Source organism: Melampsora larici-populina (genome assembly GCF_000204055.1).
Source record: "Melampsora larici-populina 98AG31 unplaced genomic scaffold MELLAscaffold_8, whole genome shotgun sequence".
NCBI lineage: Eukaryota > Fungi > Basidiomycota > Pucciniomycetes > Pucciniales > Melampsoraceae > Melampsora > Melampsora laricis-populina.
The window spans coordinates 1,491,596-1,506,470 of NW_006768772.1; the positions used below are offsets into that span (position 1 = coordinate 1,491,596).

General features: G+C 42.3%; 2 protein-coding genes across 2 annotated transcripts; both read right to left on the bottom strand.

The window, feature by feature from the left end:
• Positions 1-6,173: 6,173 nt before the first annotated feature.
• Positions 6,174-6,599, bottom strand: MELLADRAFT_61162 (uncharacterized protein; the record flags this gene model as incomplete). The annotated part of the gene is made up of 1 exon (XM_007407215.1): positions 6,174-6,599. The coding sequence occupies one exon, from the start codon at positions 6,597-6,599 to the stop codon at positions 6,174-6,176; it is 426 nt and encodes a 141-aa protein (XP_007407277.1).
• A 2,327-nt stretch (positions 6,600-8,926) lies between these two features.
• On the bottom strand, positions 8,927-14,427 carry MELLADRAFT_124197 (putative oligopeptide transporter; the record flags this gene model as incomplete). Its single annotated transcript, XM_007407214.1, has 35 exons — positions 8,927-9,243; positions 9,334-9,437; positions 9,509-9,573; positions 9,685-9,740; positions 9,842-9,920; positions 10,007-10,091; positions 10,168-10,188; positions 10,265-10,336; positions 10,410-10,479; positions 10,547-10,564; positions 10,638-10,690; positions 10,764-10,789; positions 10,889-10,929; positions 11,004-11,038; positions 11,107-11,155; positions 11,216-11,243; positions 11,314-11,383; positions 11,448-11,677; positions 11,757-11,809; positions 11,876-11,927; positions 12,003-12,021; positions 12,093-12,192; positions 12,262-12,403; positions 12,465-12,510; positions 12,574-12,589; positions 12,661-12,783; positions 12,842-12,866; positions 12,943-13,079; positions 13,162-13,191; positions 13,265-13,292; positions 13,382-13,460; positions 13,542-13,666; positions 13,742-13,797; positions 13,874-14,018; positions 14,116-14,427. 35 exons carry the CDS (start codon positions 14,289-14,291, stop codon positions 9,148-9,150), a joined length of 2,550 nt encoding a protein of 849 aa, XP_007407276.1.
• Positions 14,428-14,875: the final 448 nt, after the last annotated feature.

Here is a 14,875-nt window from a genome sequence, read left to right on the forward strand (position 1 = left end):
ATGTGTTATGAACTGGTTCTATTTCACTTGAGTGACATATTCACATTACATGTCACAAGCTCGAGAACCATCTTATAGTTGTAGATACATTGCCTGTACAGATTTTCCCTCATCCGACAATCCACATAGGAAGACTGGTAATAGATACAAATCCTCACCAGAACTCCCTTGACCCTCGTCGCCGAAAACCCCCAAGTCTGTCCATAACATATTGTCGGATCTATAGACGAGACTCAAGGACTATAGATAGATCACCAAGAAGAAACAAGTAGAATTGACTTAAATCGAAAGAAAACCGAACCTCAAGATTCAGAATACTAGCGAATCTCGACCTCATTAGAAAACCTTATCTAGATCTCAGAAATTCAAAGTTGAAAAGACCCAAGAAACTATTCGAAATCGAAAACCTTATTAACTAATCTGCATACGCTGAAACCGAATCCACCAGAACCTTATCTTACTTACTAAAAACTCTGTCGATCCCGACTGTGATCCCTGGACTAGCAAACGCAACCACGTCTCCATCTTACCGTGCTCCTTTAGAGGAGGAGGACTCTGATAGTGAAACTCCGATCCCTTTTCTCGACGCCGATTCTAGCCTTACCGGTAGCGAGATCGATATGTCTGACACCAACATGACCTCTCTCGAAGACATACAACGCAAGCTTGCGGAGCTTTCCACCTCATTGGCTGAAGAACGCCTGATGCGAGGACAAGCTGAAGCCAGATACCAGCAGTCCGAAGCTCGTTTAGCGGCGTTGGAATCCCGAGGCCCATCTGCACCTGCTGCAGCCACTCAACCACCCACTGCGCCACAGCCACCACCAGCTGAACCGGTCCTGAAGGGCCCCAAAGTCTCGACGCCCGATAAATTCAACGGCGCTCGAGGCGAACCCGCAGAGATCTTTGCGAGTCAAGTCCAGCTCTATATGCTGGCACACCCCTACCTCTTCCCCGACAACCGAAGTAAGGTGGTTTTCTCGCTGTCTTACCTCACGGGAGCAGCCAGCAGTTGGGCGCAACCCTTGACAAAGGAGTTCTTCGACCCCGCTACCGCCCACCTCGTAACCTTTGAACGCTTCGTTACAAATTTTAAAGCTATGTATTTCGATACTGAGAAGAAATCGAAGGCGGAACGCGCGCTGCGAAACTTATCGCAGAAGACCACCGTGGCCGCGTATACCCATGAATTTAACATTCACGCAACTTCTACTGGCTGGGAAACTCCGACGCTCATTAGTCAATACGAGCAAGGTTTGAAAAAGGAGATTAGAGTGGCAATGGTTATGACGCAAGAGGATTTCACGTCAATTGAACAAATCACTAATTTAGCTATCAAGATAGACAGTAAATTACACGGCGCGACCAACCCAACCTTCCATACGCCAAGCACGAGTGCAGGAATCTCAGACCCCAATGCCATGGACTTATCAGCCGCCTACGTTAGATTGTCCGAAGAGGAACGAGCACGACGTATGCGAGCGGGTTTATGCTTCCGCTGCAATGGCCAGGGTCACATCTCCAGCGCATGTCCCGATCGTAGAGCTAGTAGGAAAGGGAAGGGTCGAGGTGGTTATCAATCAAAAATAGCTGGATTGGAAATTAAAGTCGCAGAGTTGAGTAATCAGAGGGTGAATCATACCAGTAGTTTAGAAGGAGTAGGACGAGCTGAAACTTCAAAAAATGGAGAAGCTCAGGATTGAAGGTTGTGCCCATCCTGAGCCACCTGGAGAATTTGTCATCAATTAATGTGGGATCTAGTAGAATGAACTTGTGCAATACAAACGACCCGCGCATTTTTTTTTTTTTTTTTTTTTTTTTTTTTTTTTTTTTTCGGGGGAGGATTTGTATCTATTACCAGTCTTCCTATGTGGATTGTCGGATGAGGGAAAATCTGTACAGGCAATGTATCTACAACTATAAGATGGTTCTCGAGCTTGTGACATGTAATGTGAATATGTCACTCAAGTGAAATAGAACCAGTTCATAACAGAATGATGAGACTTGGTGAAGCATATTGACTGGTTGATCTACGTATCCGGCCCGCCTCAAGGTGTTGATTGACTAGCTTTTGCCAAGCATCCATGTGTTTCTGTGGATATGGGTACTGTTTTTTATTAATGACGGTGTTAGGGTTGGTAAGAACAATTGGGTGTCTGACTTTTGATGCCGGGTCTTGCATTTTTTCAGCAAAGGAGCCGTCTGTGAACTCGCCTCGCTCTTCTGCTTCATCGAAAACTGCAGGAATGTCAATGAGGAAGAGATCCTTGGATTCAGTAAGTAGTTCCTCTTCCCACTTGACCCATTGGTAACTCCTCTCAGGCTCATTCTGCTGTGCTAGACCAGCTACCCAGTTACGCCATACAACATCCTCACTATGAATATGGCATCTCTCAGCATTGTCCTCAGTCTCAGATTTCATTTTCGTAGCTCTGTCACCAGCCTCTAATTTCATTTTCAATACGTGACGATAGTCATAGATTGCCAAAGTATAGATTTTGCTAATTACAGCATTCTTGGAGCAGGACCCAGATAATTGATTCTTTGGGAGGAAAGGTGCTCCCAAAATTATGTCATAAGCTGAACCCAAATCTCCCAACTTCATATACATTCGATCAAAGGATGTTCCCAAAGATGAGTGTCCAAGACATTCAACCACAAAATCTGTCAGTACCGGTCTAGCACCAGATGAGTTGAGTGCAAGATCTACAACCTTTGGTTTCACAAGTTTTTGGCAGCGTAGATTGAGAAGGTCGGCGGTTCGATTTGACATCAGGTTTGTTTTGGAACCAGCATATGCCAACGCACAGAGAGTTTTTCCCTTACACATCAACTCTATGATCACAGTTGGTTGGTGTTCAGGTTGTTCAGATACGTACCCTTTTGACGAGGTTCCTCCTGCATCCATTGTTTCAACTTCAGACTCCTCATCCACAGATTGGTGATCTGATCGGAACAGTTCGTTGACAGCTGCAAAAGCTGCTACACTGGCTGAGTCCAACTCTGGTAATGTGAGTGCCGTGAAGGGGTCATTGTCGGTGTTAACCAAGGATGTTGCTGCCACCGTCGTGCGCGAAGGTCTACCTGCAGGTGGATGAGTGGGTTGACCTGCATGATTCAAAGCTAATTTGGCTCAAGGAGGCTTATAGTTTGTTGGCTTTGGAGGGGCAATGTAGTTGGGTGAGAAAACAATACGGGACCTGTCCGGCGCGCGACGGTGCAGGCACCGTGTTTTGCTGCCGCATTGTCGCTTGCAGTAATGGCACAAGCCTTGCAAGTCTAAGAAGGAGTGAATTTTCCAAATAAAGTTGCTAGTAGATGGTCGAGAAGAAAAGGTTGGTCAAGCTTGTGAGGGTGGTTGGAATGGAGCATTTGATTTGCGAATCAACAAGCCTTTTTCCTTTAAGCCGACGTACATCATCACAGTTGGCTTCAAAGTTGTTATAATCGAAATCCGCCACCTTCAATAGCTTCCACATGTGTACTTCACTTTTCAGCACCGGTATCATGCCAAAGCACAAGAGCTTTGCAAACTCAAGGTCGTCCATGAAGTATTCATCGTAATTTACAAGGGATTGAATAGAACGACCTCGCGTGCTGTAAGTTCTGAAATCTTCGGTTTCCTTCATTTTGAGATGTTGAAGGCGTTCCATGAGGCGGTCTTGCCAATCAGCTGGTAGAGCAGCTCAAAAAAGGTGGTCCTTGAAGTCGTCCCAGGATCCTTGAATGAAGGAGTCGAATCCGTTGGACCAGAAGGCTTGCAGATTTGGTTTGACAAGGAATGTCCCGACCAGTGTGATTCAATTGTGATCAGTGGTAACTCCCTTGACAAAGAAAAAGATCTTCAGGGTTGCTGCCCAGTGCAAAAACAGTTCGATCTCTTGGTAAGGACCAGGCCGGTCCACCCAATGTCTTGAATTTGGTCAGATCAATGCTGGTCAAACGCTGGTTGACACGAGGTTCATATTGGAATGTCAGAAAAGAAAATGTGCACTGCGGGACTCGAACCCACGATCTGATCCCTATATCTAGGAGGGTGCTCTAACCACCACTACATGCAAAGTGCTGACCCGGCGGATGTGGGGTCGCGGTGACGCCGCACAAAACCCAAGGGGGGGTCTTGCAAAAGCAGGGTGTCAATCCGGGGTCAGCGCGACACCGCACCCGCGGCGTCACCACCTTGCATGTAGTGCACTGAGCTAAGTGCGCGTGTCCAAGTGAATGTGGTGTGGAGAAACATGCCTAACACTGAGATGGCAACCCGGAATGGCCAGTGGCACTGACAACCTTAGCCGTAGGAAGTGTACATATAGGACAGAACATATCACATATCCAACAGTTCAGACGGTTGGTGAGATTGGCTAGCTCGTTGTAGCTTGAGCAGGTCTTCTTCATCCAACTTTGCCATTTGTTTAGCGGCTTTGTTGGCTGCTTGTAGTCCATCCCTTTGGTAAAGTAGGATCTTGCGCTGAAGCTCCTCATTGGTGGGAGGGGCCAAGGCTGTTGAGTTGCTGGTCCCATGCATGTTGTCTGGGTCTGAACGTGGTTGACTTGGCAGTTCAGTAGGACCGCTAGGTAAGGTAGGGATAGACCGTGAAGTTTGGTGTACAGGTGTGATAGGGATGTTACACGGTACACAGGGCGTTGTCGGTGGAAGTTCTAATGACAATTGAGGCGTCGAAGTAGGAGAAAGGGAGCCAGAAGGTGTAGGTACGAGGGGGGTAGAAGGATTTATGGAGCGTGATGAAGGAGCAACAAAATATCCTCCTCTGTAAGTGCCGAGACCTACGTTTCTGTTCTGTGGTTGTCTGAGGATTGTCTTGGGGTTAAAGACTTGAACAAAGAGGGTGTTCCCCGCAGCTCTGGTAGTACGTCTAGATTCTTTGTTCTCCTCTTGCATTCAAGGAAGATTGATGTAGAATGGTGTGAAAGGACGAAGGGCGTAGAAGGAAGGATTGTATTGACTATAAGATAAGGTTTGTTTTATAAGGGTGATCAATTGATCAATAAGGTTTCAAAAGGCGATCAATAAAAATACTTTGAAGGTTTGAGAAAAAAAAAGTGTAAGGACTTTGTATGTCCTCACTGAAGGTTAAGGTGAAGGGACAGGATATGGAAGATTTATTATAATCTTCCACGTGTTGAGACTGTATCACCACAGATGTGGTGGAAGGAATTCTAGAACCGAAGTATAAATGTATTACAAACTGACTCCAAAAGGAGATTGTGACAAAGATCAGTCAAGAATCCTTAAGGAGTTAAGATGGGATCAAAACAAGAGGAATAGATATAGAACGTTAAGTCTTAGGTATTAAGGTATGTTAAGTAATAATAACCTTCTTGTAATGTACGTACCGAGGGACATTGCAGTGGTTATCTTGTCTACCAAGATCTTCTTCTTGTCTTCCAATGTCTTAGCTGTCTTCACCACCTTTTTCTCTTTTGCCGCAGCCTTCTTCTCCGCTTTCTCAGCGGCTTTCTTATCCTTCTTTGTAAGAACCTCAATTGGTCTGAAGCAGAAGTGGAGCTTACCACTCCTGCTGCCAGAGATGCAGGAGCCACTGGTGCAGAAGAGACCAATTGTGCCAGAGGTATGGAGTTTGTAGAGTTGACTGACTCCATTGGGTTTGTTGATGCGGTGGCATTTACCGGTTGACCTGGTTGATTACCCGCTAGGTTCAGAGAAGCTGATTGCATTAATGCAGAAGCTTTCTGGGCTGAGGAAGCCGCTGGAGCTGAAGACAACAAGGGAATATTGGATGTTGGACAATTTGACTTGTTTGTGCCTCCTGTATCTAAACAAATTAGACACTTTATATCAGTTAAACCAAATATACTTTTGTCTCTCTAGGTTCCCCCCCAAGACTAGTCTTGTATTGGTAAAGAGGACATTCTCCTCCCACCTAAACAACAAGCAAATACTCAAATCAAAACTTGATAACAAGGTTTCACTTGGAGCCAGTTGACTAAACAACAAGCTCCTAAGAGCCTCTCAAACAACCTCTATAGAAAGGTATAGGACAAATCTGGGTATAGCAAACAAGTTGCTCTTTGAGGATAGAGAATTAACTCTGTAGAAATTGGAAAATTGAAATATATGTGAGGAAAAAGGAGGAATGTCTCTTATTCTTACAATTTTCTTTTTCAGTCAAACCCTCAAGTGACAATTGGGTTTACCCAAAAGACAATCCCCCCATAGGACTAGGACCTGAATTTGATGATAATTGGGATTCAGGAATCCCCAGAGGAGCTGGTTCCAATTCCGTGGGCATCTTCTTGAATCTAGTTGATGTAAGTAAATTTGTCAAATGCCTAGGGGAAGGTGATCTTGAGTTGTTTTGATCAACAGAATTCTGACTTTGAATTTCCTCTCCGTCAATATCTGATGAGGATGTTTGATCCGGGATATCTATTGCTGAAGATGTTGTCACTAATGGAGTTCTCAATGCTGCTCTTCTACTTATCTCCACCACTTGTTGTAAAGACCTCTTTCTTGTGTTCTCTTCTCTTTCTTGAAATTGACTAGCCACCAGTTTTTTCCAATGATCTTTGTACTGAGGTAAAAATGACTTTTTGGATTTTTCCACCCTAAATCCCATTCAGAGATGACACTCAAAAAAATTTAGGAGCTAAGAATTCCTATGAGAGTTGAATGAAGAGAGAAAAAATGTTGCTATGAGAGAAGAGAGGTTGAAGGCGAGTGTGGGACTTCCAATAAAGAGGGAAATTCTTTCCTCTGAGTGTACCAAACTCCAATGGTCACATGACTCTCCAAAGGAGCTGTCATGCTCTGAGTCTGTGTGACACCTCATCTTTCTATGCAATCTACACGTTGTAGAACTGATAACCCAACAAGGGTTATACAGAGCGTGAAGGGGCTAATCTACTAATAAAAATGACTAGTAGAATATGTCTAAAGACTGCCCTCCTAAAACAAGACAATCAGAAAGGGGAACTCTGTTGAATTGAGTACTGATAAGGCACCAGAGAAAAGCATCTTTAAAGGACCAAGAGCACATGGATTTTGTCTCAAAATCACAATTTTAATGAACTGGACATTGTTGAAAATGTCATTTTCTGCTGCCCCAGGTCTTTGGAGGTCTTTGCTCCTTTGGTTCCTGGGTCGGAGTTCTTCATACAAGTTCTTCTACTTGGCTTCAGCTTGTCAAATTTATTCAAAAGATAGGTGGATTTGTTGTTGTGTCACATGTGAGTGTGTGGAATTGGTGAATATAGTGTCAGTGAGGTGATGATAATGTGATTGGTGGTGATGAAGAAGGTGAGGTGGTAACAAATGGTGATTGTCTTGGGCTGACTTACCTTCACTTGGGTTGCAAGTGAGATGGTGTGTATGTGTATGTAGATGTTGTCAATAAGCACAGCCATTGAACCAACTATTGAACACAATATAGAGCAAGCTCTATTGATTCAATGAACTAACCGCAATATTTTGACCAACAAGAAACTAAGATGACAAGCTAAGTGCATGGCTAACACTAACCAAAGAGGTTTTGATCAGAGAGTGAAAGGTAATTGGAGTGGAATGGACCTGGTAATAGCTTGTAAGAAAAGTTAAACTTGTACTTTGATTAATTGGTAGTAAAAATAATGAAGAGAAACAAATACAAGGGAAAACGAAGTGGCTTTTATACCCTTCTTGGCAGCCAATGTGTAAACAAATGTAACTAATGACTGATCTAATTAATACACACTATTCAAGAAACTGATGTGATGACATATTTAGATTATTCAAATTATCAATCCTTCAAGCCGCTCACTTCCTCTTCCAAAGTATTATCCCGTAACCAACTTAGGTGAGCGCCCCTTTGAGTTATACATGTTCCCAGACCACTGGACAACAGTTCCCACATGTTAGAATCCATTATAGGTTTTATACGTAATGATACTCAAATTGGGTCCTCAACCCATTTTGATAATCAATAACTGAATATCCGCCTTGTTCCCAGCTATTGGAGCTTCAATTCCATTATTTTTTTGTATTTTTAGATTCCATATTGATGAATGTACTAACAATGAACAGTGGTACACAAACATGAACAACCAACCTAAAAACCCATGGACAAAACCCATGACCACCCAATGGAATTTGGGTTTTGTCAAACGGGGAAGTGGAAAACCAATGGACAAAACCCCCAAAACAATCAGGTTGTCATGGGTTTTTTCCATGGGTTTTCCGGTTGGGTGTTCAAGTTTGTGTACCACTAACCTTCATTTTCATCAAATTACAAACTGTAACCAATACTAAAATTTGGGCCACAAGATTCCTAAGGACATTTTGATTTCTAAGAAACCACATAACTTTTACAATTTTTGTCTAAAAGCCTTGATTGCTAGCTCATTATGATGCCACATGTGTGATGAACATACTTTGCTAAGGTTTCAAATCCATAGCTCTCAAATGGAACAAGTCATCTAAGTTTGAATACAGCTGTTTCAACAAAGATTGTTTTTTTTGAAAATCTCATCAATAGCCGGTCTCAAAGCAAACCCGGTTGGCAAAAAACCCGGTACACCTGGTTGTCTTTTTGGCTTGGAGGTGTCAAAAATGTCAACTCAATACACAAAGTTGGAACAAGTCATCTAAGTTTGAATACAGCTGTTTCAACAAAGATTGTTTTTTTTGAAAATCTCATCAATGTGCAAAACCTGGTTTTGTCCCTCACTTGATTTTGTCTCTCCGCTAATAGGAAGAATACAGAAAAGAATAAACCTGTAATCAAGTTTTGTCTCTTGTTTTACCCTGTTTTACCTGCTGCGGAGACAACTTTCTCCAAAAAAAGTTGTCAACCTTTCTTGAAATGGCTGTAAACATACACATTCTTTGTCCTGAAATCTTTGGAAGACTATTTGCACATCCAACGTCTCAATGAAAGCTCTGGAGGAAGCGTTCAGCTTTCCAAAGGACTCAAAATCAAAGGGTTTTCAAGAAAGAGTAAATAATGGAATACAGAAAGATCAAAGCATGGTTCGAAAAGTTAACAAGAAAGTAAAAATTGCAGTTGTTAAAAGTCATCTACATGATACTTTCGATCAAACAGAGAAACAACGATTCCAAAATCCAATTAAATTGTAAAAAGTACACCAGTATTTTGTAATTTTTGATGCTTTGCTTTTGATCACATCAATTCATAATTCTGAATGATTATAAAATCCAGAAGCAGGCACTTCTTTTAATCTACACGCGTTACCATCACAACCATTGAAAGAGATATCATTTCCAGCCTGGTATTTAACAAAGCAAACGGTAAGATATGAGAGTGGGTTTAAGAAAATGTTAAAAGATAGAAAAACATGATAAAAAAGAAACCTTACCCATGAATAAGTTTGGCCATTCATTTGAAATGCGAAAAAGTAAATCAAACCAAAGATAGCTACACCGGCTCCAATACCAGCTGGTAAAACTAAGGCATATTTATCTGATGTATTCATATTTATAATTAGTATATTGACCATCAATTTTGATGATATTGTGATGAGTTCTACTTACCATACCAAGCTACGTAGCGAGGTTTGAGGTATCTTTGAAAGAAGAGAGCTAATGGTACAACGGGCCTGTAAGGTAATCAAAAAACAAATCATTCCCGACATCGAAAATAAGTCAAAGGTCATGAGAACTCTTGGGGATCATGCCAATTCGAGTTCATTATCTACTTCTCTGCTTACGTTATATATGCTAGATTATGAGATCCATATGTCAAGAAACCGCCAACGATGACAGGCTATGAAAGAAATTGATCAGAAATTGAAAACCGATATGGTAACAAAATTCAAACATTGTGAAAAAGTTGTCGATTGGATGTTGCAAAAAAGAAAAACTGACTGTATGAATCATCTTCCATCCTGGCTTAGGCCATATCTTGTTCAAAGTCCAAGGTACAAATGGTGCTATCGCTCCGATCCTAAAAAACGTTAAAAAAGGATCCGCGTAAGGCACGTTCCATCCCCTTGAAAGAGGTATTTTTATTGTAAAGAATATGTAACTTACAAGAAGCCGTACATACAGTAATGATATACTGCTCCAGGTTTAGTGAAAAGTTCATGGGGGCCGACTACACCCCAAAGGACAGATGCTGAAAGAAGGTTTGAAAATTCAAAATGGTGGCGGACGACGACGGATATGAATCAGGATGAAAGGGGGTTGAGTACCTGTAAAGAAAGTGTTGTAACCTGCAGAAGATGCAGAACAGAGTATGAGCTTAAATGTATTCAAGACTAAATGAAAAGATTATCCCGTAAGACTTACCCGGGCAAGTGAAATGTAGATGTTGTTTTGGGTCACATAGATCAGGGATTGTCGCCATTTGCCATCGGAGTACTTTGGTTTTCGACACGGAAAGACTCATGAACATTTTTTTTCTTTTTTGGACAGCTTTCTAGTTCCAGCTTACCTCCTAATGAAATGAATGCAGATAACACTGTAGCAACTGTCTGTCCTATAAACAAAGCTCTAGGTGGAACCTTCAAATCGATCTAATTGTCAGTGGTGAATTTGAATGCTTTGAATTAAATTGCACTTGCGACTGACCTTCACGTAGTGAGCAAGCTATAAGATGAGAGGATGAGAGTAAGGGATGATGTTAGTATGTGATAAATTAAAAAGAAATCAATATACCCACCTTCATGTCTGATGCGTATCCAAGGGCTTGTGCCATGGTGATATAACCATACGCTATGTGGTTCGAAGAGCAGAACATTGGTTTCCGATTCGAGAAACTCAAGGTTTGGATGGAAAACTGTCTCACTTTTGAAAAGCATGTTTGCAATCGGTCTTTTAGTTTTAGAAGATTTGAATTTGGTACAAAAAAGTAAAAGTAAGCAAATGCCCAAATTATCAAGTTTTATCTAGAAAAACAACTCGAAAACCAACCTTCCTGCCAGAGCATATCCACCTACCAGTTCCGATAAAACCTTCGATACAATACACTAGTAAGCAAAAACACCAGCAAAAACACCATGGTTGGTTTGTACATCACGACGCTGACATTAAGAGGGGCCGAGACTGAGGCTACGGCGCTCACTGCAGGGATTAAACTCGTCAGAATCGTCTGCCAGAACATCAGAACTTGGTCAAATTGAGACACTTACTGATTCCACTGGGGATGACCAGGACGATGGCGATCGCAAGGGCAAAAACCTATCAAACAGTATTTTTAGGCTGCTTAAAACCCGCAGATATAACATAATAGGTACTTACTAAGCCCCAGACAGGCATCTGTGTTTCGCTGTCAAGTTAAATAACATAAGCCTCGAAATCGTTTCAAATCTCTAGACTGCTAGAAAGTCAAAACTTACTAGTACTCAATCATGAATATTGCAAGACCTATGGAAATAACACCAATAATCATAAACCACCATTCCGGTACTGCAAAAGAAGCGAAGAGACTATCAACGACGGTCGAATTTGTACATAAAACTATGTCTTATACCTTCTGGATAAGCTTGCATGAGCTGATAATGAATATCTCCATCTGGCTCTTGTTGGGTATCATCACTTCCCAAGCCATGGTCAGAATTGTCTGATTTCCATATCTTTTTGAAAATTTCACTTCTTTTACAAGATTTTGCAAGTTGACCAAAACCTCCCGCAATGTGCCTTCGGTAGTAAAGAGCAGAATGGACCACAGTACTGGTGTAGAACGCAAAAAATGCGGTATATCTGTGAAAGGGTGGAAGGAGCAGTATAAGTTTGGAGCTCAAATCTCCCAGAGCTGAAGAGTCTTTTGTACCACACTTACTCGATGATATTAGAGGCGGCAATGAAAGGCGGGGAGTAGGCTTTGTATTTCGCCTTGAAGAAATGGTTCTGATGTGAGTACAAAAACACAGAGCTGCTGAGTGAAGAGTGGAAAACTACCTGATCAAGCACCCCATTTGCATCCAATACTCTGCTTGCGTTATATCGCTTGCTTCAAACACAAAGAAGGAAGGCAATTCGGTGAATATGATAATTAAAATGACATTGCTGTGTTATCTTGACTGACCCCATTTGGTCAAAGACTCCTATTATTTAAGCAAATAGTGTATCAGTACTTACACGTAACGTGTAAAAACAGATTATCTGGTCTGCTTACCGTTACTATTAATAGGCAAGTAGGCTGAGTACAAAGTATTTCTGAAGTACAAAACGGCTATGCCGATGAACGCCCCAATAGCCCCAGTATAGTGGTTCATCTTGAAGTTTTCGGAATTGCGATCAGTTCAGTGCTTTACAATGTCGCTTACGAGGTTACAGCAGCTCACAATGGACCATAGAGGCGTAACAATGGGGTCCAAGTCCATGAAGTTCCAGTCCAAAGTCGGGAAGGGATTGAGGCCTAGACCACTGACCGTGCCTGTGATCATGGCTAGTTTGACATTTTCGGGTGCAATCCATGTGGTCCAGCTGATAAAAAAAGATTGTCAGCAAGGAAACAGGCTTCCTTTTTCAAGGTCATTCCACCTACTTGAAAAATGAAAGACTCTGAAAAAATACATCGGGAAGGATGAAATCTAAAGCAGTTAAGCCATGTTGTCAGCGTGGAATAGACTAGTGAATAGTAATATAGAACCAACATATTCCGTAGGTGACCTGATTAGAATCGAATGTCATAGGCATTAGTGAATGTACTCAATAGACAAGGTATAGAGAAGCAAACTTACTGCACATATGGAAAAAAACCTCATTTGGGACAACTTCCACCCATTGATTGGGCCAACATTTTTGCTGTCTACAGAATGCAAAGCGCGTAGAACAGCGATCTCTAAAAGATTTCCCCACCAAACCTTTCACTTGAAATGTCAGGTCCCGACTTGTGGGATGTTCAGAATAGTCATGACTTACCATCGCTGCAGGATAGACTAGAAATCTACGCTCAAGTGATTTCGAAAGGAGTTTTCGTTAGTAAATGATCATATTTTGGATTTGCGTTTGTTTTGAATGACCTTTTTGTCATCCCAGCCAAAGTGTAGCCGATGAGTTGCGTACTCAGAACCAATGACACTTGAAAGCCCATGTTGTCAGCCAGAGTAGGATTGTTGTAAAATCGTTTGATCTTAAGTACAGCGATGATATCTGTTGCCTGTATCGAGTCGAATGTGAGCTCTACCGCGTTTTCCAACTTCTGATGTTGAGTAAAATGTCGCGCCGAGATGTTGACTCACGTAGGCTCCCCCGAATGATGCATTGGCCATCTAAGAAGAGACGTAAATCGTAGAAGTCAAAAATATTGAAATGTAGGCCCAATCCAAGGGAGAGCAGTCTTACAATACTGATCAACATGTGTTCCTTCATACTGAGTTTATAAAAAAGAGGTTCATGTGAAGATCAGACTCTTTTCCTCTGTTTGGCGTTCTCTACGAAACAGATGGAATGACTTCTCACTTGAAAGGGCCAGGATTGAGAGTGAAAGGATAACCCAAGATACGAAAGACCCGCTTGGGTAAAACCCTCGCCATCAAACCTGATGAGTAAGAATGGTATCAGGTTGTATATTCATTACCAAAGACCTGTTTTCGCCTAGATGCACGTCGAAGACACTCACAGCCTATTGGAAATGACACGAGTTGTGCAAAGGTCACAGACAGCCCAATAGATGGCTGACGAGGGGCAAAGAATTGATTGAGCCCAGTCCCCAAAAAGACAAGTAGTAATCCAATCGTCCACATCCTGGAAAATGATCGGCAGATCATAAACGTTGCAATAAGCAACTGACTACGCGATGCGAGGTAAATGAATACCGACCGAAAGGTCATTACTGGTGTTGTAGGATCGTCAAAAGGCTCGACACAAGCCCGAACCTGCGATTGAAAAGACATTCATCATCTTGTATCGAAATCTTGAATTGGCATCCCTAGCTGGGCCTCTCAGACTTACCTCAGGATACGGTGAATTTTCTTTGGCTAGTTTTAGCTCTGCGCGAACGGCTACCGTGATTTCCACGATTTCCCTTTCCGATACATCGGGGTTGAAGGCTGCAGAAGCTTGTTGAAGTAACTGGGCTGGAAAATTGAGATCATCTCTGATGCGAACAATGATCAGGAATGGGTAGAAGGATATGTGGCAGGAAGCCTGTTTCACTCTTCAGACTGAGTATACGAGGTGAACCTGATACTCACTCATTTTCTTTGATCACACTTTGCAGGTATCGAAGGTGACTCTCCACGTCTTCTGGTTCGAGGCTCTTCTCATCGATTGGTGGTTTGTCACTTAAATCAAGGTCGACACTTGGCTGTGTTTGGGACCCTTCCAGCGGGTCGGCTTGCCGTGTTTCAAAGCGATAGACATCTGCCATGAGTTATTGATTGTTGGAGGAAATAGATATCAGACTTTGCTACTGTCTTGGATAGGAAGTGGAAGGCGGTCGTGAAGGTGTTGCGAACAAAGGATGAAGAATACGAAGAATTAACAGAGTTACTCAAGCATCCTCAGTCGACGGAGACTTCTCACAATTGTCCAGTTAAAGTATATACATCGCGAGAGTCAAACCTGAGAGCCGTCAGGCCAGTTCCGGGTCACAGCCTCACAGGCTCCACAGAAACAATTGCCGAGCCTGCTGAACATCAATTAAGAAAAAATTAATTCACACGGTTGAAGAGATACGTACTTATTACGGATCAAATTATGTGAGTAGTGTCCTGAACTTGGAAAAGAATCATTGACAGGTGACTCGCGGTCCGAATTCGACTGAGATTTCCCCTGGGGTATGTATTCGTTTTTGAGCTGTACTGGCCAGAGTGGAGTAGTGAATTCCAAACTTTGCATGAGCGTGATGAAGTTAGACTACATATAAGTGATCATGGGCTCAGAAATGTTTCTCGAGTGTAACTCATCTCACATTCGTACAACACGTTTCGAAATCAACCCCGCAGAACGAAT